Genomic DNA, 27,953 nt, shown 5'->3' with positions numbered 1-27,953 from the left:
TCCTATTGTTTGTTACCTGGGAGAAGAGACGGACCCCCATCTCTCTCCACCCTCCTTTCAAGAAGTTGTAGAGAGTGATAAGATCTCCCCTGAGCCTTCTCTTCTCCAGACTAAACAATCTCAGTTCCCTCAGCTGCTCCTCATCAGTCTTTGTGCTCCAGACCCTTCACCAGCTTTGTTGCCCTTTTCTGGACCCACTTCAGCACCTCAGTGTCTCTCTTGCAGTGAGGGGCCCAGAACTGAACACAGAATTTGAGGTGCGGCCTCACCAGTGCGCAGTACAGAGGGACAATCACTGCCCTAGTTCTGCTGGCCGTGCTATGCTGGCACAGGCCAGGATGCCTTTGGCCACCTTGGCTGCCTGGGCACAAGCTGCTCATGTTCCGCTCCATCAGTCAGCACCCTCAGGTCCTTTTCCACTGAGCAGCTTTCCAGCCACTCTTCCCCAAGCCTGGAGCATTGCACGGGGTTGTTGTGGCCCAAGTGCAGGACCTTGCATTTTGCCTTGTTGAACCTCGCATTTTGCCTTGTTGAACCTCGCATTTTGCCTTGTTGAACCTCATACCATTGACCCTGGCCCATCGATCCAGCCTGTCCAGATCCCTCTGCAGAGCCTTCTTATCCTTTGACAGATTGTCCTGGGTTCAGCAGTAGCAGTCATGTTTTTCCTCTGTGTTAGCTGGTGCAGTGCTGTGTTTTGACTTCCAGCCTGAGAACAGTGTTGGTGAAGCCGATGTTTTCGGTTGTTGCTAATTGATGTTTACCCTGACCAAGGACTTTGTGAGGCTCATGCTCTGCCAGGGAGGAGGGGAAGCTGTGAGGAAACAGAGATGGGGCGCCTGACCCGGGCTAGCCAGGTCCATACCACAGCACGTCATGCCCGGGGTGGGGGGGAACTGGGAGTTACCCGGAAGGACACGGGCTTCCGGGTGGAACTCGTTTTCCCTGCCGGTGGTATCGTATTCTCTTCCCTTGTTATTTTCCCTTATCATTGTTGTAGTTGATAGTAGTGGTGGTGATTTGTGTTGTACATTGGTTGCTGGACTGTTCTTGTCTCAACCCGTGGGAGTTGCACTCTTTCGATCCTCCTCCCCGTTCCTCCGGGAGAGCCCCGGTGTGGGGGCGGGGGGAGACGGACACGGACCTCGATTGTTGTCAGCTCGGCACCACTCACTGGGAGTGAGTGAACAAGTTACCTGACTGGGTTTAAACCACGACACAGATCAACACTCCCACCCAGACTGGTGTTGTCTGCAAACTTACTGAGGGTGCATTTGATCCCCATATCCAGATTGAAAAAGATATTAAGCAGAACTGGCCTCAGTACTGAGCCCTGGGAAACACAGCTTGTGACTGGCCACAAGTCTCCATTTGTGACTCCTGACTGGGTGCAGCATGACTTGTCCCATGGTTGTGGGTGTATATAGTGTTTAGACCCAAAACTTCCCACATCCTAGGGAAGCTGAGAAGTCATTTTGTCTTTTCAGGATTTTAGTTTTTAATTTCCTGCTAAAAAGAGCAGTGTTTCTCTGTGTTATCCTGTTCCTCTGCAGACTCACTATGCATTTGTACTCTCTTGCCTTCTGAGAGCTTGCGGTGGCTCTCTACTCTGGCAATATTTGGATTTCTGCGCTTGCTCTGCTGTTGCTATGCGACCAACTACCGACAGTAGTTGCTTGACCCTTTCTTTGGATGATATTAATATGCAGGAGAAATCAGTGCCAGCTGTAGTTTATGTGACCCCTCGTAACCAACCTTCTCCTTGCTTACGTCTTGCCTCTGATACTGCTTGAAGTGAGTTACTGAATGTTGCTTAGCATTGGGTATCACGTAAAGTGACCATTGACCGAAACAGAATGTAAGTACCATGAGGTCATCTTCACTTGCTGAAACTATAAAAACTCTTAAGGACAGAAAATAAGAGCATGAACAGAGATTCGTGTGATGAGCCCTCATAAACAACCAAAAGTTAGAAGGTCACATAAAAAAAAAGTATCTTTGGGACAGTAGACGGGCAGTTCAAACACTTGTGAAATCTAAGTGTGTTTTTATAAGGAAACCTTTCTGGGTAAATGTCTCTCTGGCCATCCTTTTAGTGGTAGCACAGTCCTTGGGGTGGCTTTTCAGAAGTAGTACTTCTGTTTCTGAAGGTAGTTGATTTCTGTTGACAGTCAATGGCAATTTAGTACCTGATGGCTGTACCTACCTTTGAGAAGTTTCTTTCACAGCACAGGCCTGAGTTTTTTGTTTCTTTGTTGTTTCTTTGTGTTTGTTTTTTTTTTTTTAATTCCAAACCAGCACAGCTGGAAAGCACTGGTTGGCATTGTAGTGACAAGCACTGATGAGCATCCCATGAGACAGCTGCCTTCCCTTTCCAGCACTTGCCACACATGTCCTTAAGCAAAGCATTTTGTCTGGCATTTCCAAACTGGCTGTGGCTTGTGGCATCTTTTTTCAGGCCGTATTCAATATCCTTTATACTTCTAGAGGTGCCATTTGTACTCTGGAGTATGACAAGAGCATTTCTATAAAGAGCATTCTTAATGTATTAGGTGAAGTGAATTATTTATTTGGGATCAGTGCATTGTTTTCTGTTGACATACCACATAAGTGGGTATATAAATAGAAGCACAATATGTAAAACACGTCATCCTAAAGTTAAACCAGAATAAATTCATAACTTTGCCTTTTAATTTTAATATATTTGCAAAGTCTTTAGTGATGAGTTAGCTGCAGCCACAGTGCCTTCATTAGCATTATCCTTGTCCTCCACACATGTATGTGTGTGTTTAATTTTCCTAATGTTTATAAGCCTGGGGATTTTTGTGTGATGAGAAACATACATTGCAAAGATGTTTTCAAATATATTCGTTACTCTGTTTTCTCTGTTTTTCAATACTTAAGCTACATCCATGATTATGAGATGTGTTATAAAAATATAGGTAAATTTGTAGTGGATTCTAGGAAAAATATCTTGTCATAAGTACACAGGTATAGTTGGAAACATTCACGTTGAATACATGTACTTCTAAGTAAGATTTTTATTTAGATTTTTTATTCCAATGTAGTGGTTGAGTTGTACTTCAGAATTAATTATTTCTGACATTTTGGAAAGATTTTTCAAACTGCTTTATATATTTTATATTGTACTATTTGGAAATCAACCAACTGGAAATGGGATACATTTGGCATGGACTGTGAAGATATGTGTATTATGCTTTGAATGACCCTGAAGTTTGTTAGCATTTTATTTAAAATACCAAGAAAATGAAGCTCATGCAATTACAAGGGTTTTTTACATATTTTTGTGTTTTGGGGAAACTAGACTTTTATCTGGTCAAAGGATTACCTATTTATGTATGTCATTATTGATTAATAGATTCGATTAAACCTTGGCTATTGAGAGTCCAAACCATTACCCTCCTCAAGTAGCAATTCTTATATATAAAAATCACCCTGTTATATCACTGGGGTTTCTTTTTAAACTGTTGTAAGAATGAACTAATTCTTAATATTTTGCTTTAAGTATATTTATGTATGCCTTTTCTCCACTAAAAAGTACTTATTCTATTTGTTTCAAGATAAAGATCTCTTTTATTCATCTTTCTTATCTCTTATCCTATATTGTTGTATTTTAGGGGACAGACTAAAGGAGTACTTCTAACTGTAAGTGATTCAGAATGCTGCAGTGCACTTAATAACAAAGTATTTCATTATAATCTTCTTGCTACATAACCTTTCCTGTCTGTCAGTCAGTTGATTGGTTTTCATAACCCACTTTGACTGTCTGGCACGGTAAAACACTTTGCTATTTATGTGAGCGGCTTGCAGGGTTATTGGTGTCAGAAGCAAGCTGAAGATGAGAACTATGACCAGACACTCATCACACTTGCTTTTCCTGCTCCATCTCTGGTCCTTCAGGGGTCAGCAAAGCAGCTGGAAGAGCCCTGGGTCCTGCAATTGAACATTCCTGAAAAATCAGGCTTGTTAGCAGTTGCTTGTACCAGAGCAGCAGTTTAAAGCTGTGGTAGTCTCTGTTCTGAAGGGGTTAGGAATTTCATACAATATAATGTGGGTATGGGAAAGGTCTGCCTCAGAAGAATAGTATGTGCCTCATGTTGTATGGGAGCCATCCATAATTTTCTCTTTGTGAATCATTTATCTCTTTGATGCCCACTCAGCTAACACTTTCCATGCTCTGATGGTTTGTTTTACAGGAGTCAGTGCATCTAAGGATTTGTGAAATTTCAATTACTTGACTGAGAGGGTGAGCAGCTGATTTGCCAAGCCCCTCCCAATGCCATACAAAATAGATGTAAGTAAAAAGAGGAAGGCATAAGATCATCAGAGGTTAGTTCTCTTGTTTTCCATAAATGAGGTAGATCTCCCTAATTGAAAGGCAGATTAAGCTATTGAGCTATTGCCACTTTTCTAATACTTTATACCAAGTTCCACACACACTCAGGAGCTCAGCACCTTTGTAATGAGTAAACCAAGAATTTCTGCACTTTGACTGTGTGCATAATCACTAGGTTTTTAAATATATCCCTGGATTCATCATGTAAACATAACATTGTCCCATTTGTCCTTCACCTTTCCATGTTTTGGAGCTTCATCTCATCTTCATTCTAAGTCTGCTTCTCTCTCCCTTTGCATTTCTAATGACAAGCTTGTGACTAGTCCTTCAATCATCTTCCATGATAAGTGAAGCTGGGTTGTCAGGAGATAAAATATTTTATTAGATGAATGCATATAGCTGGAAAAAAACTCTAGGCAAGCTAGTGAAAGCTGAGCAAACTGTATCAGTGATTGAATAAAAAATAATGTCTTTCCCTATGAACGATACTTTGCTTCACCTTTCCACTCTCCCTGTCCAACACTGTAACCTCCAATGCCAGTGACAAAACTGTGTCTCAGTTCTCCAGGGTATGTGGTTCATTACAAAAGAATAATTTTAGTTTATAGTTTGTAATGCCAGGTGAGCTACCACAATGCTCTACTCCACCTTCCTGTTTGACACACAGCATCAGGCTTCTTCCTGTTTGAAGTACAGTGTCTTTTAGAAAAACATCTGATTTTGATTTACAGAATTCCAAAGAAGGAGACTTTGCTATAATGCCTTGCTGGGTTGCTGGGTTAATTACCCTCACTGTTAAAAATATGTGTCTTATTTTATAGCTTGAATTTGTCTAGATTCAGCTCCCAACCACTGGATCTCATTATAACTTTGTCTGTGACCCTGTGTTCATACTTACACATGCAGACTATGAGCAATCAGCCCCTCCCTTTGCTAGGCTTAAAAGGACCAAATTCTTCCACTGTTAAGTGTATTATTTCAGTCTTTCTTCACTCTTATAGCTCTTTCCTGAACTTTCTTCAGTTTACCAACTTATTCCTCAAATTATGGAGAACAGAACCACATGCAGTTTCCCAGATGGGGTTACAGGAGTGCAGGTGATCATTTAGCAGGTTTTTAATTTACTCCTTGTTTTTCCTTTGTGTATGCATTATGTGCCACATTTTAAAGGGACTAAGATCATATTTTTGATAGGCAGAAATACCCATCCAGTGCCTGAGTCACATTATCTCTTTTGGACATTTAAGAGCAGTCAGGGAGTAGCAGGGTCTGAAAATGATACCAAAGCCAAAGTTTTCATGAGTAATTCCTCTTCCCTGCCAGATACTTCAAGATACTTAATGCTCATCAGCCAGATGGATAAATCAATGCTGATTCAAGGGAGAAAGTATGTGTTTGCAATACAAACAGGTGCAGAAATGAATAACCTAGTGGGTTTTGTAATAATCAACCTGTTATCCTGACATATTCAAACACAGCTTTCAGTGATTCTACAATCATGTAAATACACAAACCCAGAACTATTTTTGTTTCCTGTGTGGGTTGTTGTTTTTTTTTCTTTTTTGGTTGGTTTGGGTTTCGGTTTTTTTTGTTTCTCTAGAAAGTTTACCAGTAAGAAAAAATGTAAAAGTTTTATTTGGACCCAGCAGGAACCGGCTTCCAGTTTTCCACTGAAGGTTTTACAAGGATGTGTTGACTGGAATCTCTCTGCAGAAAATTTATAAGCAGCACTTTTTACACCCAAAATAGATTTGGTCATTCCCTACATATTTAGGGCTTACCTTGTAAAACTTTCTCAGCAGGACTAGTCTGATTTTGTTAAACAGGAGTGTTCATTTGGGCATGGATTACCTATGTAAAGAAATGTTTTAGAAATCGCATATGCTCAGGGATAGACTAAATGATCTGCATAACACTAACCTAAAAAACACCCAAAACATGAACCAGAAGGGAAACACAAAAACAGCTAAGACTTATTTTCAAGCCAACTTCATGATGTTTGGAGGTGGGATTAATGACTTCTAGATGCATAAACTAGCATTACTTGAGGGCCTCCTTAGCGCTCTGCAGGCAGGCTGTCTGAGGAGTTGGATGGGAGTGCAAAAGTCAATCTTCCTGGCAGTGCTGAGAGGTGGTGCTTCAGGATCTTCATGTGGAGACAAAGCTGGAGCCAAAAAAAAAGCCCTCTCCAAAACTGTTAACTTTAGTATACTTGATGCTCAGGAGTTTTGTCTCAGTACACCTGAGGTCCGGAAGTTCAGGATTGCAGCAGGGGTGCCCACCCTCTGTCTGGTGGTGGAGCCAGGTGCCTGTTGTTGAAGGTTTGAAAGGATGCATCTGGTGGTGGTGCCAGATCCAGGGCATTTGCTGCACTGTAGCTGCAGCAGGGAAGCATTGTGCAGTGCTGGCTGCTGAGCACTGTGTCTTGCTGAACTGGCTGCAGTTCAGTGTGAAGAAATTGCTCATTTCTGCTGAGCTTGGTAGCTTGCCAGCCACTTTAACAGCCTGTGCAACTTTCCTTTTGCTAACACCGCCCAACTCCTATCCTCTCTCTCCTTAAGTGAAGCAAATCCTCCCCAGGATCACTGGGACCAGAGTCGAGTGGCCACAGCAGTAGCCAAAGTGGCATCTGGGGGCAATAAACTCATCTTTGTATGAGGACACTGGCAAGGCAATGGGGAAACAAAATCTTGTAGAAAAGATTATTTCATCAGCATATCTTTTTGTTTAGGAGGGGGAAGTTGGAGACATGGGCAAACCGTCTAAACAATCAGTAGTCCCAGAGCTCCTACTGTTTTGTGTTCTTTGTCTAAACCAACATCGTAGCGGACTTGAGCTTGTTGATAATGCTTCCAAGACTGAAAAATAAGCAAGAAATAAAAAATAACCTGGAGAAAACCAGAAAACAAATGGGAGCAAACATCCCTTTGAGTATGCAGTGAGCATTGTTCAGATAAGCTGCTTTTGGCCAAGGTGCCTGGGAGGGAGCTGGGGGCAGCTTCTGGAGGAGGTGCTGCTTGCTGCCACAGTATGGCCGTCTCAGATGCCCAAGCCAGAAGCCAGGATTTTGAGGGTGATGTGTAGCTGTGCAGAAGGGGAACCGTGCAACACTGAGAGATTCAGTTGTGGACTAAAGCACAGGTGGAATGGAAACAAGCTTTGGAAGGAAGGCCTTGCACAGTGCATCCCCAAGCTTGGGCATGTTGGAAGGAGAAACCAAACCAAGTATGGTTCACCACAAAAAAAAAAACAAACAAAAAATCCTACTGCAGGAAACTTTCAGGTAATTTATGAAATAATTACACAAGTATATGGTGTATGAGCTGCAGTATTGACAGAGAGGTTCCCTGCAAAATACACACTCCTTTTTTTCCAGGCATTGGTTCCTGCATGGATTCTGATGCTGTGAATCCAAGGCCACTGGTTTGGACTAATGAAACAGCGTAGCCTGGACTGAGGCTGCCTGAGGAATTTCTTCTCTAAGCGTTATCTTGACAGCTGAGACCAGCCAGAGAGCTTTTGCTGACACACCCTGTATCTGAGCATCTGGAGAGTGTAAGCTCTGCTTTCTTTGTGAAACATCCTCAGCTCAGGAATTTACTTCTCCCAGTGGCCTAGCAGAGCCGATGTCCACTGACCTTCAGGGCACAATGTAAGGCCCATCTGCTTTCTCAGATCTTCGCCTGAGGGTCTGGCAGGAAGGCTCATGGTTAACTTGTCCTGAGGGAGTCTGTGCGAGATGAACATTGGCCAGCCTGGTATGTGGCTTTTTAAACAACGTATATGTGTCCAGTCTTGTACAGGGAAATGAAACAAATCATTTTACCTTACAGGCATTTTACAATAAATAAACTTACTGAAATAAATAAACCCCTCAGATTTTGGTAACTGTGCTATGAGGGTTCTTCATGCTGGAGTGAGAAAGTGATCTCTCCCAGGCCAGCCGTTCTTAATCCCGCAAAGAAAGCGTGTCACAACCACCTCCATGACAACAGATTGGTACCTGTTATATGCTCGGGATTAAGCTAAGACTGAATCATTAAAATAGAAGCCCATGTGACAGAAACCCCTTATTAACACTAAAAGAATTTCAAGGTAACAAAGAACCACATTTTTTCTCTTTAAGTACAGTCCAGTTAGTCCTTCTTTTAGGCACCCAAAACAAAAAAGCACAAGCCTGGCATCAAGCTGATACACCTGTTGATTGAAATACCTGTGGACTAAATGGACAGTGGGAAACATACTAATTAACTCAGAGGCTTTTGTTGTAGATACAAAGTATGGTGGGAACAGGGAAATGACAAAAACTTGTTAGAAAGTACCCTAGATCACAAAGGGATCATACTATGTTCCAAATGAAAAACTCTGACTCTGCATAATCATCTGTTTCCACTTGAAATTAGATGCGTTCCTCCAAGTCATCCTTCCATTCACCTATGCTCAGCATGGCTGCCTGTTTCCTGTACGGCAGCATCACATCCTTCCTGATGTTGTTTCTGCTTCCACCACGCATCCTCCACACCTGCTTCAGCCTTTCAATGTTTGCAAAGCTCTGGAATCAAGGATCAAAAGCCAGATCTTTAACTTTTTACTGGCATGATCTGTCCTATTAAAACATGAATCTCATAAAGAAAGAAACTGGCAATTGGTCCCATACTTACTTTCATGTTGGCAGGAGACTGAGCACGCCTTTCTTTTTGTGAAAATAGTCCCATCTAGATTTTTACGCTAACTGTGAATTGTTAGAGATTTCAGATACTGAGTCCCAATTAGGTAAGTTTACACAAACAGGATTCGTATCTTAGAATTAAAGTATATATCACTTTAGAAATGTTTCATGACTATGCCAGGAACTGAATGTATGCCAAAGTATTCACTTGTAAAAAACTGTGCACTTCATAATTGGATTTCCCAACTATGAATTTTTGATGTGGTTTCAATAGTTAGGAAAGTTGCCTACAGAGACATGACTGCAGCAAGTTAACCATGATTTGCAAATGAGATTTGCAATAAACATGCAGCAAGTCTAACCATATAAAAAGGAAGACAATTGCAAAATTAATGTTGTCAGTTGCAAAGCACCAAGATGAATTTTCATACCTTAGTACAGGACTGCATTTATTTCAATATTTTTAATCTGATTAAATGAATAAGGCTTCCCAAATTCTAATTAACATTAAATACACTAACAAGATTTGTATTTATAGCAGTTTTATGATGGGATTTGTGGGCAACAGTCACAATGATGGCTGGCTGAACTTTTTTATTGGTTTTCCTTGCCACGCTATGCAATCAGGAAGATGTATCATTCCTTTTATAATGTGAAGTGTTCCGCACATTAATATATTATATTATGAGCCTATGTATATTATGAGCCTATGGGAACCTGTTTATTGACAGTATGGAGAGGAGTTGTGTCTGCATCTATTGAGAACTCAGGAAGCCTGGTCCAGAGCTGGGATGTACTGTACATAACATCTTGGTAACTTAAGCTAAAGCCAGTCTAAGCTAAACCAAAAGTGGGTGTTCAACACCTGGATGCTCTGACTGCTCCCCATGTTCCTGCTGTATAGCTCTGTGCAGCAGTCTTTACATACCTTAAAGGAAGGAGCACGAGTTGTCACCTAGGAGCTGGAAGGAACACAACTGACTTAGACTCCGTGTACATCTGGCTGATAATGGTAGACACCTGCACAGAGGAAAAGCCTGCAGCAGGGCTAAAGCAGAGCTGGCAAAGACAGTGAGTGGTTTGACCTGAGCACTTCAGATCCTGTCCCTAAGTAGTCACCCTCCCATAGCCCCTACATATAGAGTATACATCTGCAATAGTTTTGTGAGAATGTGTACTTTTACCACTGTAAAATTCCACTTTCCAACAATTCATTCAGTCATCAAAAATTCTTTCAGGCTTAAACAAAACATAGAATTCTTAGTTCAGGAGTGAATCACTGGTTTGTTCACATTGTGGCACAGGTGTAAACAAGGTGCTTGGAACATTTCTTGCAAGAAAGCATTTAAATATCTGAGTTTCTTCAATTTAGAGATTGCAAGCACGTAGCAGACACAGGCTGATGGTACTCGGCCTGCAGCAGCAGTGGGAAGACCACAGTTCTGTATTATATTCTGTAGGACTGGGGTATTTTCTGACTTGCTGCCAAGAAAAAGGAGAAGAGTAAGGAGGAACAATCTTACATCTCAAGAGCATCTTGATTCTGAATTTCCACTGTGGCAGGTTACTTGCTTGAAAGTAGTCTGGCATGACACTGGTAGGCTTGTTTGGACTAGCATCAGCCCCTACTCAAATATAAAGCATCTTCATTCTCACTATGTATTTAAATCACTCTTAGAGCACAAAAACAGTGTGCCAGAGTGACACCATGGAGTGACTCAAGAAGTTCACTGAAGGGGCTTTGTCAGCACTCATAATACCTCACACCTTCTTCTGCACGATACACTAATTCCAGAGATTCACAAAAATCTGATTTCATTTTTATTTACATATCATACATCACTGATATCTAAAAGCTTTTGAAAATACAAAGTATTTCACATATACATACTTATACAATATCTTGTGTTATCTCTTATCTAAACGAAACTTGAGGTCCTAAATTTTATGATACCATGCTCTGCAAGAAGGGTTTCACAGTTGCTTAATTTAAATCCAGAAACTGAGCTGCTAATTAATGAAATGTGAAAAAGAATAACAACATCACTACAGCCACAGCAACCCCCTGCTATTCACTTTGATATTAAATTCAATTTAGTTTGTGATACTACCAAGTCACTGCACGCTCTCAATTTATATATTGGCTGCAGGGAACTGTGTTACAGAAGCTGCAGGTCAGAAAGCAAACTGGAGATTTTGATGGGAGCACAGGAATAGCAAAGCTTTCAGTGCTTGGAGGCACAGTGACAGAAAATGCCATTGCCAACATATTTCTGTAAAAGTCATCAAATAGTTTCAATGCTTATGTAGGTATTTTTTCATATCTGGATCTATATATTCTGAATATTTTTGAGGACAAAATTTGTTCAGTATTTTTCAAATGCAAGTTTTAATCTTAACTGTAGACATCCTCGTACAACCGGTGAAAGGTAAAGTACATACTTTCTCTGTGATTACAAGGCTACTTGGATTTAGAAATACCACTGTCACTGTCAGCTGAATAGTATCTGCAGTACCCACATGTAGGCATGTGATAACATTATCAGTTGACACTGAATATCACTGTCACACTGAAGAGTTGTCTCCTTCCACTTTTATCCATGTGGCAGTATGGGGGAGAAAGGGCACCCTTGCTGTACAGGGTACATCATCTGTTATTGTGGAAGTGCCAGACAACTTAGGTTCTTGCCAGTGTGAACTCAGACAGGGATTTAAACTCTATAAAAACCCCATGTCTTATAAATTCTTTAAGAACAAATATATTTTCATTTAAAAAAAAACAAACAAAAAAAACCCAACCAACCAGCCAACAAACAAAAAAACAACTGCTTTAAATTAATACCCCTGTAATATCTGAAACCCCACCATTACAAAACTAGACAGTTGTCTAAAAAACCCAAAGTGAAATAAAGCCCAGTTATTTTAAAGCAGAACTAAACACCAAAGAGAGCATAAACAACAACAGGGTAACTTCTCTGTTTTTAACCCAAGATATCTACTAAGTCAGGGTTTCTTCTACAACCTGACTGAAGTCAGCAGTTAGCCACTGAATTCAAAAGGCCCAGTGATGTGGCAGGTAAATGATAAATTACCCACTTTTAATTTTATCAGTACAGAATTTACTTGTTGATCTCATGCAACATAATTACCTCTTTACCTGCTTTTTCATTTACCATCATTGAATCATAGAATAGTTTGGGTTGGAGAGGACCTTCAGAGGTCATCTACTTCCAGGCCCCTGCCATGAGCAGGGACATCTTCAACTAGACCGGGTTGCCCAGAACCACATCCAGCCTGGCCTTGAATGTCTCCAAGGATGGTGCATCCACCACCTCTCTGGGCAACCTGTTCCAGCATACTGTTGAAAAGGGATGAGAATTAATTGTTCCTTCACTCAAGCAGCTCAGATCTGTTCAGGATGAGTGAGAGCAATTAAAATTAATCGCATATGCAGGTGAGACATAAGGAGAATTCGAGCATTCCATGCAACAGCTTCCACAAGAAGTGCTTGGAAAGCTGCCATCACCAGCTGTGCCAGAAGAGGCAGCAGCACCGTAAGGCAAAATATTTCTCTAGCGGGCTCTCAGGCTCACAAATGTTTCCTTTGCAGTGCCATGCTCTGCTGCTGGACCAGTGTTTTCCAGTTCTGTCCCAAGCCACATCCTCCATGAATGTGGTACTGTAGCCTGGGAACTCAGCTGTAGTGTTTGACCCCTTGTAAGAGTCAGACCAAGTAGACCTTGGCACTGGGGATTGGACCCAGTGGCCTCAGTCTTCCTTGTGGTTGCAAAACTCACACTCTGCAAGCCGATAATACATTTGAGTACAATATTTTAAAACACTGAAGATGGTGAAAGACAATACTGACAGGGTAACTCTGAATTTCTTTGCTTTCATGGGTTTAAGTCAACCTCTACATTATTTTTCGTAGCTTGTTATTACAGCTTTTGCAACCTGAAGACAGACTACTGCCTTTAATTCTTTAGTCATTTCAACAGTTAATCAGAAAATGTCATTACCTAGAAAGACTGCAGCTCAAAATAAAGCACACTGGAGTTAAATTTGCAGAAATGAATGCAGCCTTTGATCCCTCTTCGATCCAGACTGCACCCTGATGGGCACAGCTGGATAGGATAGAAATCGTGAGAGGGCAGCAGTCTTTCCTGTTTAAAAGGATACTGTCAACTCATTAAGTCCTCAAGTTGAGTCAATTAAAAAATATATGCACTGGGTTCTCTCAGAGCTCTCCTAATGTTTGCTGCAGTGGCCATTTCTTGCCAGTTTTGTTTTTGAAAGAGGTTGATTTTCAGGTGTTTGAAAAACATACCATTAAACATCTGTTTAATCATCACAGTGGCCACAACCATGTTTCTGATAGCTGAGTGGGAGCCATGAGCCTAAGCAAAGGCACATACCTCTCTCTGTCTGCCTGTCTGAAAGCATATTCCTTTGAGCAAGGGAAGGGTCCTTTTTGTTTTGCAGTGTGTGAGGTTCCCCCCTTCCCCAGATGGCACCAGCAGGGAAGCAGATGATGAAGGCCTGATGAAGGCCTATGGTCTCAGCTCACCTCTCCTACGCCACGAAGGATTTACTGACACTAATGTGCATCCCTTTTTGGGCACCTGTACTTAGAGACACCAAGGCTGGCACGGGGTGGCTGAGGCAAGCTCTATGGGCAGGGAGCGGAGAATGCAGGCCTGTGCATGCTGAGCATCTCTTGCTGCATGGCACATATTGCCATTTAAACGATGAGCTGGTCTCCTGCTGCTAACAAATGCATTCTTTACCTTACAGCTCTTCCTGCCCGAGGGCACACTGTCGCTGTTGAAACAGGGCTATGCCTTTGCTCTCTGTGCTCCATCGCTGTGTGTATGGATTAGCCAGAAGCTGCATCCAGGCGTGTCTTCCAGGATTTTCTTGGGCAGCCATGTTTCCTACTTCCTTGTTCCAGTTACCTGCATAGGAGACACTTGGGAATTCTCACATTATCTGTCTGAAGTATGTATTTGGTCTATTACAAGAACACCTATATAGCAAATATAGTTGCAACCCTCTTAGCATAGTCATGTCTTTAAAAAATATAGGAATATAGCCTCTCTGTAACTGGAAAGCAATACATACAAACATTTTATTCTTCTAATGTAATTGCAGTACATATTTTTATCTTTTTCCCCATACAACAATATTGTTAAAAACCTCACACGTATCAACCGGACTAGGGAAGTCTGAGACATGGACCCAAGCACACCACTAAACTATCTCACCCTGCCCATTGTCAGTGTTCTGACCGATGCAAGGATTGGGTTGCTTTCCCTGCAAATGCAGGGATGCTCCTGGCAGCTTCACACTTCCAGCTTTGGTTTAGGAAGCTTCAATAAAGTTCTCTCCTGGACCACTCACATTTGCTGGGAGCCAGATTTACCAACCCCAGTTGATTCAGGAGGGTGAAAAAGGTCTGATAAAAAAGGTAATTTGTCTAGGGATGACACTGGCACGGCACAGTGTGATAGGAGGTTACCTGCACTGCCTCACTGTGCACTTCCACTTCAATTTCTCTGGTGGCCAGGACAGTAGAGGAGTTGCCTTAAACTTCCTGGTGCTTTTAAACAGACTGAATCCCTTCACCAACCCTGTTTACTGCACAGCAGCACAAACACACTACCACAGCATTGCATCATGGGGGAGAGCAGGGATGGAACCAGTTTTGCTACTAGGGTTTGTCATGTCAAAGTGCCCCCCAGCTACAAGGAGCAGAATTTCAGCACAGCAGCCATCAGTTCAGGCAGTGTGTCATGGTCCTGTGTCCCTGCACCTTCTCACAGGGGACCAAAATGCTACCAGGCTAGTGGCAGGTTGGAGAATGTGCAGACTTTTGGTTTAGGTGGCTGTGTACTGTGATACTGTAAATGTACCCAGAGCATGGGATGAGTGTCTATTTTTAAGCCAAAATATTATCTATTGCCTTTGGAGCATTCCTTTCTCCAATTTCTGCCTATTGGGACCACACTGGATTTCTGTTTTGTTTGAAATTTCAGCTGAAAACATATATTTCATTGAGTGTGGTGATGCAGTCAGTTCCAGGGTTCTTAGCAATGGAACCACACTGTGTTTAGCCATTGGGAATAGATTTTTGAGGGGTCATTAAAAGTGTCAGGGAACCTGAAGTCAGTTAGTGGAAGGTGGCCAGCTGAGTTCCAGAAATCCACAGAGTGAGTCTGCTTCCCCAGTTCTCCTTCCTCGTATTCTGCCTTGCAGTATGGGCCTTTGTCCCACACAGCTACCAGCCACCTCTATGCATCCCACTCCCTCCATTTCCTCTTCTCTTCCCAGCAGACTAAACGCTTTCATACCCTTGCAAAGAAAGAGAAGGGGTCTGGATAAGGACTGCTCCTAAGAAGGTGTCTGGATAAGGACTGCTTCTAAGTGTGGGAGGAGACTGGCATGCCTCCTGGCATGGCTGGGCCAAGAGAGCTGACAAAGAGCATTTGGCTTGTGTAGACAGGGCTTGTTGCCCAACCGCACTCTGACCAGCCCCAGCCTCAGTAGGTGGCAGGGCTCGGCACCTCCAACAGCAATGCTTCATCCCACACAGGTCGCCTGAAGCTCTTCACTGCCAGCCTTCCTGGGCAGCTGTCCACCTTTTGCCTAAAGCCAGACCTGGGTACGTTGTAACCTGCTTAACTATGCCTTGGGAAGTCTGGACTGACACTAGGGAGACAAGTTGTTAGGCATTACAACAGGCATGGTAAAATCATGAAAACATTGCTCAGCTCTGGCTTACATTAGGAAGTTTTACTAAAGCAGGGATGTCAAGGAAGAGTGGTGTGGAAGGAGCACATGGCTCATCAACCCCTGTGCCAGCCAAAATATGACTGGTGATGCAGTTAAGACGATTCAAGCAGAAGGACCAGCGGGATATAGCTCTCCTACAGCGAAGTGACAGAAGTGGCACCAAGACAGAAGCGAAGGCTAATGGACAGCAGCGTGGTGTAAAATTAGTCTGACGTTTTTAAGAAGAGTTTAAAGCGAGGTGGCAGCGTGAGCACGGCGAGAGCTGTGCTCGCCAGCCCTCTAGTGGGAAAACCAGCTTCACATGGGGCGGGAGTGTGCTTGCAGCAAAGCTCCGAGCCGGTTTTGATCAGGTACAACCACATCGTTCGGGGAGGTTTTGCTGACATAGCTCTCATCTGTTAGAGTACGCGTGATTTCTTCTCTTCCCCCCCCCCCCCCCCCCCCGCCCCAAACTACTACCTGATGCACCTACATGGGTAAGACTAAAACCACGCAGATTAAGCTTGAAGATGAATAGGAGTCCTTGATTACTTTCTTGCTGATGCCACGCCAAAGATAGGTTGTAGATTAAAATCCTGATGAGCCATGAGGCGTTTCAATGAATTAACTGTTCTATTAGACCTTCCAACGCACGAATTTAAGGTTGTTACCATCACTGGTCGTTGGAAACTCGAAGCAGGGTAGAGCACCCCTGACCATCGGCAGCTAGATGCGGGGTGGCCCTCCCGGCTCTGTCTCACCTCCCATCCCTGCTCTCCCTCCCTGAGCGCCTCCTTTTTGCCGGTGAAGCCTCCGGAAAGGGGGCTGGCCAGTGAAAATCTCAATCTGCTCCTTTCTTCTCCCTCTTCCCGGGGTGGGGAAGACCGATGGGGAAATGACTGTTCCTGCGGCGGATGGGCGCCCAGGTCGCCTCCCCTCTCCCGATCCACCGGGCCCCGGCCGATGCAGACTGCAGGGGGTAGGGAGGGAGAAGCTCTGCCAGGATCTCCGCACTGCAAAACAGGAGGAGGAGGACGGTGGCAGAGGAGATCAGAATGCCGAGAGGGATAAACAGGAGAAACGGGTGGTGAACCCGCGGGGGGCGAGGAGGGAGCGGATCCCGCCGGAGCAGGGGGAGAGGCAGTCACCATCTCTTCGCGATAGCACGTTTCCCGACACGGGTGTGAGAAGGAGTCAGGCGCGCTCGGGAAGGAAGGTGGGGAAAAGCAGCAGAGTAGATATTCTCTGGCAGCAATAAACAGAACCACACCGAGCAGACCGAGTCACGGCGCTGCCCGGGAGCCGGGACCCCTGGTTTAATTTCAGAGACGGAAGCGTTGCCGACCCGGTTTGGGGTGCAGGGGAGAGGAGAAAGGAGGGGCCAGCCGGGTTTGAAAACACACCAGGTTGCCGGGTTTGGATCGCATCTGCTCCCGCCGCGTGAGAGCGGATTAAATTACCGCAAATTCAAACTGAATGAGCTCTTTCCCCCTCCCTCCGCCAGCCCTTCCCTCCCTTCCTCCCTCCTGCGGTCCCCTCCTCCCCGCTCGGCGCGGCAGCCTCACGCCTGCAACCGCTGCCGGCGCGGGGCAGAGCGGCGGCAGGAGGAGGAGAAGGAGGAGGGGAGGTGCTGGATCCAATGAGGGGCGGCAGCCCGGGGCACCGCGCCGCCGGCTCGCCCCAGCCCCGGCCCCCCACCAGTCCCGCTCCGCCCCCCGGCCCCTCCGCCGCCGCCGGGCCAGCGGCGCTTTCCCCAGAGCAACTTTCTTGCCCGCCTGGTGACGGCCCCGCGGGGCGGGCGGCGCGGCAGCAGCGGCAGCAGCGGCAGCAGCAGCAGCGGCGGCAGCACCGGGGATGCCGGCCGCGGCGGGCGACGGGCTCCTGAGCGAGCCGCCCGCTGTGGCGGGCAGCGGCGGCGGCGGTGAGGCGCGGAAGGCGGCGACGGGAGCGGAGGGCAGTTTCCTGGCCGCCTGGCTGAGCGCGGCGGCGCCGCGGGAGCGGCTCCGGGACTTCCAGCATACCAAGAGGGTCGGCAACTACCTGATCGGCAGGAAGCTGGGAGAGGGCTCCTTCGCCAAGGTCCGGGAGGGGCTGCATGTGGTCACCGGAGAGAAGGTACCGTGCCCGGGGCGGAGACCCCTCGGGTGGCTGCCCGCACCCCGGGGGGGGTGGTGTTGGAGGGATAGTGGTGCGAGGTGGGTGTGTGGGTCTAACCGCCGGAGGAGTCGGGGCTCCCCTCAACTTCCCCACGCACGCTGCGGGCGTGAAAACGGCGCTTCCCCTTCGGTTACTGAGATTTCCGTGGCTGTAATTCTGCTTTCCTCTTGGAGTACTTCTGCTGCCTTGACCTTCCCTGTTTTCTTTCTTTTTTTTTTTTTCTTTTTCTTCCTTGTTTGTTTGTCTTTTGTTTTCGGTCAGAAGTGTGTTTTTAATGGTGAGTCTTGTTGAGAACCAGGCGCGGTGCGCAGCCCAGTCGCGATATGTCGCGTCTGTACACAGCTGTACACAGGTACTTCTCGCTCATGAGAGTGATGGGAAATGCTGCTGCATGTGTCTGCAGGACGGGGTGCAGCTCGGGCATCAGAAGTTGTTGATACCACTGCACAGCAAAATATAGGAGATGCACTATGGGTGGGTTTTTTCCCCTGTGTGCTGGGAAGAGAAGTCCGCGGAGGGTCTCTGCTTTTCGTTTGTTATCCAGAACCCTTCAGTGGAGGCTTTTACCCATCAATCAGGATATGTCACAGCCTCATAAGGAGTAGTGGGGGCTTGGCTGGGCAGTAAGCAGAGCAAGGTAAGCTGGCTAGGGTCAACCTCCCTTAAGAGTTGTGCTGCTCTTGTTTGAGCTCTCTGACTTCTGCCTCTGTTTTGTCAGATCCTTAACAGGGCACTACCTGAAGCGGGACTTCGTTGTTGTTACTGAAAGCTTCTTGGACCAGTGGGGCTAAGTACAGTGTAATTTCCTCCAGCTCCAGCAGCACTCTAAGTGTGCTGCTGTTCAGATTGCATCTTGGCAGCTTGCGTTCCCGTACTCTTGGGTATTTTTTTCTTTTTTCATTCCAGTAAATTTGTCACAGAGTGAAATTTAATACAGGGCTCTGAATTTCATCATGAGACAAGCGATAAGGTCTGTGATTATTATCATATAGGAATGCAAAAAAAATAATGCATCTTTGCTCTCTGCTGTTACCAAGCGTGTGCTTCTCCTTGGTAACAGATACATCCAATGATCCTCCCGTTGATAAAAGGCACATGCACACACACGTCCTTCCCACCTCCACGTTTTTGGATTGCTACATTTATCTCAGTCTGTTAAGAGGGGTAAAAATAAAAAGACCCACCACACGCCCCTCTGTCTCAGCTCCCAGGCCTGCTGCTTTCTTTTTTTCTCCTAGTCTCTTGAATAACACACACTGTGACAAAGTGACAAGCAGAAACTCCAGGAGAATCACACTGCCTTCCTGCTGAGTCCCTGTGCCCATCTTTGTGAACAGGCATGATGGGCTCTGAGCTCTGTCTGACCTGATCTTGTACCGGTTTGAGTTCATGTATAGGAGGCAAGGAATTACTAATCTGCTTCAGGTGAGGTCCTGTCTCAGCAAGGGTCCTCCCTCTAGCCGGAGGGGTGAATGCTTTCCATCCCATCATGACCCCACATAAACATTTCACCCCGAGCAGAGAGCTTAATGGACATTCAGCTCTTCTGGGCGTCTTCCTCTGCCGAGCTTCTGCATGGCCTCCAGCCAAAGGCAGCTGAAACGTGCCCAAATTGGCTCTGCTTCACAGCTGCCGGCAGCTCTGCCTACATGGAGCCCACCATGGGTGACTGAGCTCTGCCTGCGATACGAGGAACAGAAGAAAAACATCTGCTTACCCGGATGCCTTTCCCTCAAACTGCAAGCCTCTGTCGGAGAGGAGGCTGAGGCTGGCAGGGGCGGGAATGGGATTGGGAGCAAAAGTGCGAGGTGGTGTGAGAGTGGGGACCAACTGCGGTCATTGGAGGAGGTTCTGTGGGAAGAGGACATTTTACGTTAGAAGTGGTTTGTCTCCATGGCAAAGCACTTCCACAAGAGCATTGTATTACATGAAGGGCCAGGTCAGGTGCTTAAGCTACATTTGTGCCTTCTGAGGAATCTTGGTGAACAGCAGACGGCGTGCTGGAGAGTTAGGTACAGCAGTGCCAGCATCTGAGCCCAGGGGACACTGATGCTCAGCACAGACCTTCTCCTCCAGACATCAGGTGACCAAAGCCAGGAGCTGTCTGAGACATGGCATCAATAGCTGCATGTGGCAGTCACCTGCTTCCATCTCTTGCTACCCATCTCTGTCCCTAAATTTCTCTTTTGTAAGTGACACCGTGTCTCTCCAGAGTCTCTCTGGAGGAACAACTCTCTGTAAGAGCCTAATGCTGTATCTCCTTCCATGGGGTGAGCCACAAATTGGCCATGTATAGTCTTCCAGTCTGCTCATTTGCAGAGGAAAAGTTAATCTGCAGGAGTGTATACTTATACACTCGCTAGTGGAGTTCAGCAAAGCAAAACATGGAAACAAAGCCATCTCCCGTGAACAACTTGCTGGATCGGTGTAGTTGCTGCATTTTTCTAAGCTGATGTTTTATGAGCCTGTTATTCCAGGATTAGTGCCTGCATGTATTTTTGAAAGCAAACAAGAAAAAAAAAAGATCTGATATTTGTCTTGTAAAGTGAGGGCAAGTTGAGCAAGGGTATCGCCTAAATTTCAATAAAATTGCCATAATAGTGTGAAGTAGAGGACTTACTACTAATGTCTGACAGCCTGGGCCCTTACAGTCACTGAAATATCTAACTTCAGTAACGGGGGCCCAAAGAGGTTTTGATTTGCAAAGACTTTAGCAACTCCAGAGGAGTTAATGCGCATTATTGTTTCAGAAAATGGTGTGTTTAGCAATGAAATCTGTGGATTAATGAGTCCCCAGCTAGGCTTGGATCCATCACACTGACACAATGCATTGTACAGAATCAAGGCAATGCAGGGTGGGTGCCAAAAATCTGCCATTACCTCACCCTGAAATTGCTAGAAGCTATAAAGGTCTTCAAGAGAGCATGAGATGTTATATACTGTGGGCCAAACACAAGTTACTTCACCAGCTGCTTCGAGGGCAGTTTGATGGACAGTGCATTTTGAGTGACCTGTGTGGGACAGGAAGCAGCAGCTCCTACGAGCACCTGAGCACGAGAGGGTGAGCTGAGGTGAGGTTTCTAAACCTTCCCAATGAATGTCCTTAGCATTGGACTTTAAATCACATCTTTTACAGTACTTCTTGTGGTTTATGTGGCCATAATGTAAGGCATGTTATTATTTTCTGGGCTTGAAAAATGCTTGGTAGTGCCTGATGCAATTATGTGTATTTTAGCTGAGCGCAGGAGAATGCTGAACAGATTATTCTTTTCATTGCTTTTGAATATAAATATCGTAGCCTATAATCTGACATTTTGGGGTAGAACGCTGATTTGTCAGATCAGCTCAGGCAGTCTGTATAGCTAATCGTAAGGAAACACAGTTCCTCTATGAAGAGCAAGCCAATTTAGCTTTAAATTGTGGCTCTGAAACCCTGCTGAGTTAGCTGTATTCAACCAACTTTGGGAGCCTGTGCACAGTACATATACTGCAGGATTGTTTCAAGCCTTCTGCGTGGGGCTCGGAAGGGTCAATTGCCAAACAACAGGAATTGGGCAAAGGCAGATACCACAAGATAGTAATTTCTTGCATTTTTAGAGAGCTGAGATTATGTTGCCATCACTGAGGTGGGGGTGGTATGAGGCTCTGTTCATAGACCGAATAGATAGTTACCCTCTACGGAACCCTATGAAATGTCCAAGTAACTCCTTGTAGCGTTGCGCAATGGCAACGTATCAACAATACATTGAGCAAAGTTGTTATAAACACACTTGAACTGATACTACATTTAACTGCTTTTAGGCGTAATCTTTAGCACTGCGATAAAAGAGTCAAGTTGAATCATTTGGTTTCTCATCCACCAAAAAATTTGTTTGTGGTTTTATTTAGCGCTATTGTTAAGCTTGGGAAAGGTACGTTTTTAGTTACAGTTAGTCAAGTGGCTTCTGCAACAGTGGGAAGCAGCTGCTAAAAATACAATTTACCAGCTGCTTCTATGAAGGCAAAGCAATTAATATTAAAAGTGGGCTTTTCACAGAAGAGTTCATGTTCAGAATGCATTTCTGCATAAAAGTGGTTAGAAAAAGAAGAAAAACAAGTGTATTTGGACATTCTGGAAGTCCTGGGGTGCGTACATGGGCAGAGCAGCCACCCTGCAGAGAGCTGGCAATGCCTCTTTCGTGCCCGATGGGCCCTCCTGGAAGGAAGGAGGTGTTTCCAAAGGGTGCCTGCACGGCTGTTGCCTGTGAGTGGGATATTGCGCTGTGTGCATTATGCAAAATTACACACTGGCACAGCAGGCATGTTTCTGTGTACAGACTTTGTACCTTGGCTTCACCTTCTTAAAGCGCTTTTCCATGAGCTTTTACCACTGCAGACCACTCCATCCTCTATTTCTGCTAGGCTGGAGGAGGCAGCTCTCACCTCAGCTTGTCAGGACCTGTTACCCAAAGCAAAGGCTGGGGCAACTTGTTTTGCACAATTTCTGTCTTTTAGTGAGCATTTAAGAGAATACAGGCAAGTGGACCCAGAGAAATATGGACAAAAGTGCCAGTAGACAACAGCAGATGTTACAATGCCATATACACATCACATGTCCAGGTGTTAATTTTGTCTTGAGTAAATCCACTGTTTTCCTGTGTCTTCCACCACAGACTTCGGGGAATGGAGACGTGGTGGCCAAAGGCCTCTGGGTGTGTTGACAGGTGAGATCTTGCCCCATTAATGCCCTTGGTAACCATGCCTCCCCTAGTGACACCACTGCTCTTCATTTGGAAAACCAATGCTGGTGAGGGCTTCCCATTGAGGGCTTCTGCACTGGGACTTGCCATTGTCAACCTTGTACGTATCTCAAGACCTAGGGTTGCTCAAGTAGTAGAACTGGCTTAAAACCTCATATTCAGATATAGTTCTTTACCTTTGTCTGATTTCTGAGTTTTGGGGGCCATGAGTGTGTGTGAGGTCATTTTTGCTTTCAAACCATCTTGCCAACCAAATGGACCAGGAAGTTGTTTCACTGCAACCTAAAGTTGAGTTTCTAAGGTGGTTGCTGGTGTCTCAGTGCAACCCTTTCCTTTTTTCTCCCCCAGATCTTGCGAGATTGCAGGTAAAACTGTGAAACTTAGAATGCCTTCATTGCTTTCAGTGTCTCAGAGGGTAAAGCCACAGGATTTTAATTTGAAATTTGACCTGTTATTTTATGCTCTTTCTCCAGTAACACTTGTACATCAGTTTTCTAGATGTGTTTGTTCTTTCACTCTAGGTATTTAATTAGTAGTTCTCTTCTTACCTGTTTCTCTATGTATTTTTACATTTATTTCTAATCAGAAGAGCTTGTTTTGAAAAGTGCTTACTGCAGATCTGCACAGTGGCTTTCTCACAGGATGGTGTTCACTTTTATTAACAGCTGCCAACTGTTGCACCTGGATGATGTGCCACTCTAATTATATGCACTGAGGGAATAAAATGAGGGTATTTCTGCAGCCTGAATTTCGACATTTCCTTGCTTCTAAGTGTTTGCTTTCACAGCTTTGACACTATTCTTTTCACAGAGGCTTGTGTGTGTGTGCAGATGCATAATTCATATTGAAGCTACTAAACGCATAGTTTTGTTAACATATGATACTTCAGAAAATGATGGACAGTGGCACGGCTGCAGTACCATCAGTGAGGACCAGAAGACTGCTGTGTCAGCACAGCGTTCCTCAATACGTGTTATGGGTATGCAAGGATTTGAGCATAAGGCAGAGTAAATCCAAACTGCTGATGTACACCTACCTACTCAATTTGTTTCACCTGCTAGTAGTTTGTTCGTCTGGAGAATAACCAGTTGCATCAGGCACTTCTTATAAAGGCATGCTCTTCCCTCCAACCCTTTTCTGTGTTGCATACTTGGTGTAATAGACTTTAATAGGCAAGAGACCCTGTTCATTAGCACAGTCTGTCTTCCAGGAAGATTGCTTAAATATTTTCAGCTGTAGCTAGCAACTTGTTCTACGATGAGCTGAATTGATGCACATGTGGCAGTTCCTTATCCTCTTGAGATAATCTGCTTTCAAGTTTACATTCAGCAGTTTTAAGGACATCACTAACAGTGCATGTCAGCAATGTGCTGCTTCTCTTACAGACTGTAATCACTTTAGTGGCATATGCAAGATTGAGGGAAGCTGAGTGTTTAGGTTGAATTTACACCAGGTATAGTTCTTATGCCAGGCTCACATCTGGATTCTTGTAAGTTTTGTATTTTTAACATATTTAATGATATGTAAAGCTGTACGTGTGCTTTTGTAGGCACGTGTTACCTATAATGTCTTGGTAATTAACACACGACTTCCTTTCTACATCTTGTAGTTTGCCATGTCTCCTTTTACACCAATGAGCTGGAGAATGCTCCCGTAGCTTCATGCATTTCAGCAGATGTCTTTATCACTGCTCTCATGAGTTATTTGTTGGCCTGCAGTTGGGAAAATGGAGGTTATTAATGAGCAGCTCTTACACTTCGTAAGGATATAACCCCAGAAGGAAAGCAGTTGTGAGATGGTATGACAAACCTTTTGGTGACTGAATTGTAACAGTCCGCCTAAAACCCAAGCTGTTGTGTTGTTTGAACAACAGTATAAAAACGAGATGAGAATTTACATGCTGACTGCATGACTCTTCAAGGTTATGGAGAAGTGTCTAAAACTGTCCAGGGCCAATGACTGGGTAGAAACCAGCCAGAGGATTGCAGCGTTGGTGTTCACGTAGCAGCATGGGATACAACTGAACCAAAACAAACTGGCTGTATTCAGACCATCCCAAGTACTCTTCTGCTTGCACTGTAGCAGCACTTTGCGTTACTTCAGCTCCAGATTGGCTTAGCTATTATTTTTAGATAAGTTGAAGAGCAAAAAACCCAAGCCCCTTGATTCTTTGGCTCTGTAAAACAATTTCTGCTGTGCTTCCACAGTGGTTTGTTTGGTGGCTGATCTCCTTGAAAGTAAGAACTTTATGGTGCCAGTGTTTTTGATGGGCTGATGGAGGTTGTGCTGATGAAGAGAACCAGGTAGGTTTTTCCAGAAGCTTTATTGGAGTAAGAAAGAAGCCACCATCACAAGCACGACTCTGGGGCCCATGCTAGAACAGAGGTACTCCTTTCTAAGCTGAAACAGTGAATCACTGCAAAACCTCCATGTTGATATACATTTAGTGTTGGTGCCAGCAGGGAAAGGGATCAAACCTCATCCTCACGGAAATGGTCTGGAAGAAGTTACCATGGTCCTGCAGTGAGACCACCTGCAAAAAATTAACAGAAAGCTGATGCTGCCCTTGCCAAAATCTCCTTTTCTGTCAATGCTTTGCTCCATTACTGGACTGTGGAGCTCTAGCTCCAGCACCTTTAACACTAAGCTCAGCAGGGCTCTTCTCATGTGCAGTGCAAGAACAGTGCTACTGGCACTATGAGCAAAATCGCTGCAACAAAGAGAACTAAAAAAAGCTAAGTTATATATAATAAAGTTCCTTTGCTCTCTGCCTGTTGTGGAAGATTGTCATGGAAACATTTTTTTTGAAGAATAATTTTATTTTCTCTGAATAGTGTCCATAGAGCTAAGGGAGAGAACATATTATTTATATATATAAAACTTTATTGGAAACACCTTTTTCTTGGCTCCAAGCAGTTGTAAATGCTTTATCTGCTGTGTTTTAAATCGCTACAGAGGAGGATATTACCTGGGTCTCAAAAGCAGTGGCTCTTGGGGTTTTGTTTGTTTCGGGTTTTTTTCTTCCTTGAAGGCATAAATTGGTGTTGAAGTGCTTTAAATCAGGGACACTTATTCTTTAAGCTGAATTATGCATTTGATCTCTAAAACAAGACATGGGGACTGTTTAATATGGAGCACATTACAAGGCCATGATCAGGAAAATGGGAAGCGGTGTTAGCCGCCAGGTTTCTCCTGTAGGGCTTGGTGTTGGAGGAATGTCATTTGGTATCTCACTCCTCTGCTTTTGCTTCCCCACATGTAACCTGAGATCTTCATCCATCTCATTGTGACAGAAGTTTTCACCATTAGCAAGGCAAGTTCTGGTTTATCAGAAACAGCTGGATGGGATACGGTTCGCTTGCAACCAGTACATCAATCGTGCCTTGTCATGCCATGCCTTGGCTATGGTGGCTGCCTCTTGTCCTGACAAGAAGGCCCTATTAGGGCCACATCTGGGTCAAGAGGACCTCTGTCATGCTGGCCTCCTCCAGGAGAAGTTGTGAGTAGCCATCAATTTCTGTTGATGTGAAGTAAGGACCTTGCTGGTCTGAACAGGTTTTCCATCTGCTGCAGTGATTGCATGTCAGGGTCCCCATGTGCCTGTGTGACACGCCCTGAAAAATGTCTTTCCTGTTAGCTGGTCGTACCTTGAGTTCAAAGGGTTTTCACATTAAGTGCTGGGCAGTGTTTCGGCATGTCAGTCTTTACCTTATGCGTGGGGGTCAAAAAGCCCCTTTCTGAAAAACAGCCTATATTTGGAAAGTGATACTTGATGAACATTCTAAATGTCAGTGGCAGGACAAACCCGTCTGTCCTAGGCATTCAGAGACACTCCTTCTCCTTGCAGGAGATGTCTTCAGCCTGGAGGCTGGTTTTGACAAGCTTGCAAGGATTTCTTTTGGAACCTCTTTAGTGCATCCTGATGTATCTCTGTGTCTGGCTTCCTGCCACCACTACTTCCATCAGTCTCTGCATAATCTCCCTTGACTTGTATAGATATCTTTAGAGGCCAGGGAAGTAACAATCTGCTTCTCTCCCTCATGGGATGCAGTTATGGCTACCCTATTAATTAGCTGACCAAGAGAGCACTGAAGGGTCACTGGAATTGATTTCTTTCCACCAAAGGCGAGACAGATCCCCTTCATGACCAGCTCAAGACAAGCCATGCATTCCTTCCCGTGGATGTAGCCATGCAGGTTCCTGCTTCCCAGGCTCCCTGGCTGTGCTCTGACCCTGTGGCATCCTTGAGTTGTACAATTCCTGCTGATTTGGATGTACAGCACTGAGGAAAAATGCAAGGGGGGGGGGGGGCATGTTCTTTTCAGGAAGGCTGGGTAGGGGCAGAAGTGAGGCAACCCCCTTGCCTCAAAACCATCTCCTGCTGGTCACTGTGCTCTAAAGGTCTGGCCATTTCAGGGGGAAGAGGCACTAGCAGGTAAGAATATGTCTTTTAGCTGTTTGATAGGGAAATGAAGCAGAAGATGAGGGTAAGGGGGCAGCTGGCTTTATGGAAGCAGCGGAGCAGAAGTATGTCCTGGAAGGGATAACAGTAGTTGCCTGTGAAGTGTGGTATGAAGTTACTCATAAATATGATGTGAACTAAAAAGCATGTTGAAGAGGAATATGGCTGAGAAACAGCTCTCCTCCACTTAAGCTGTGCTATGGAAATGGATCACATCGGACAAGGCATTAGTCATAAATCAGCAACTATCCCCGCTCTGTTTCCCTCCTTCCTGACTGAAGTAAGAGGAAAGGAGAGGAAGAACTACGGAACTATGGGGAATACTTTACCATATAGAAGGCAGAGCATGAGGTAGCCCTGATAGTCTTAAAACCTTCCTGTGGTCTGCCATTGCTCTTAGCATAGCGGGAGCAACCCTGTAGTATGTCCTTACAAATACCAGTGCCTCGACACATGAAAACTTGTGTTTCCCCATGAAAACACTGATTTGACTGGGCCGATACAGCTGGCAGCAGAGCTGTGGGTGAGTTGGGTTGTCTGCAGCAGCATCAATAGTTGTGTGGCTCCTTATGACACTTCATGCCTTCTGCGCTGAGGAGCTCCAGCAAAGATGTCAGAGAGAGCTGGCAGAATTTACATCCCTTGTTGTGACTGCTGGCAGCTTCCAGGGTGTCTTGCCTAGGTCAAACCCCATCTTCCTGTGTCATGCCTTGTCCCCCACCACTCTCTGCAGGGACCAGAGACTCTTCATGTATTTACAGGCACTGAAGCCCAAAGGTATCACAGTGGTCATCCAGC

General features: G+C 44.9%; 1 protein-coding gene across 2 annotated transcripts in view; it reads left to right on the top strand.

Annotated features, from left to right (window-relative positions):
• The first annotated feature begins 17,651 nt into the window (after positions 1-17,651).
• The window catches only part of HUNK (hormonally up-regulated Neu-associated kinase), a 55,603-nt gene continuing 45,301 nt past the window's right edge, over positions 17,652-27,953 (top strand). For both annotated transcript variants that reach the window (XM_057410163.1, XM_057410162.1), the window contains exon 1: positions 17,652-17,912. In XM_057410163.1, the coding sequence (XP_057266146.1) occupies positions 17,652-17,912 (261 nt within the window). The remainder of the gene's footprint in view (positions 17,913-27,953) is intronic.

Source organism: Pezoporus wallicus, unplaced genomic scaffold (assembly GCF_028554395.1).
Source record: "Pezoporus wallicus isolate ANWC-B61680 ecotype Strahan unplaced genomic scaffold, APGP_CSIRO_Pwel_v1 contig_7011, whole genome shotgun sequence".
NCBI lineage: Eukaryota > Metazoa > Chordata > Aves > Psittaciformes > Psittacidae > Pezoporus > Pezoporus wallicus.
The sequence above is the reverse complement of the archived record's forward strand: the minus strand, read 5'-3'. Positions and strand labels throughout refer to the sequence as shown.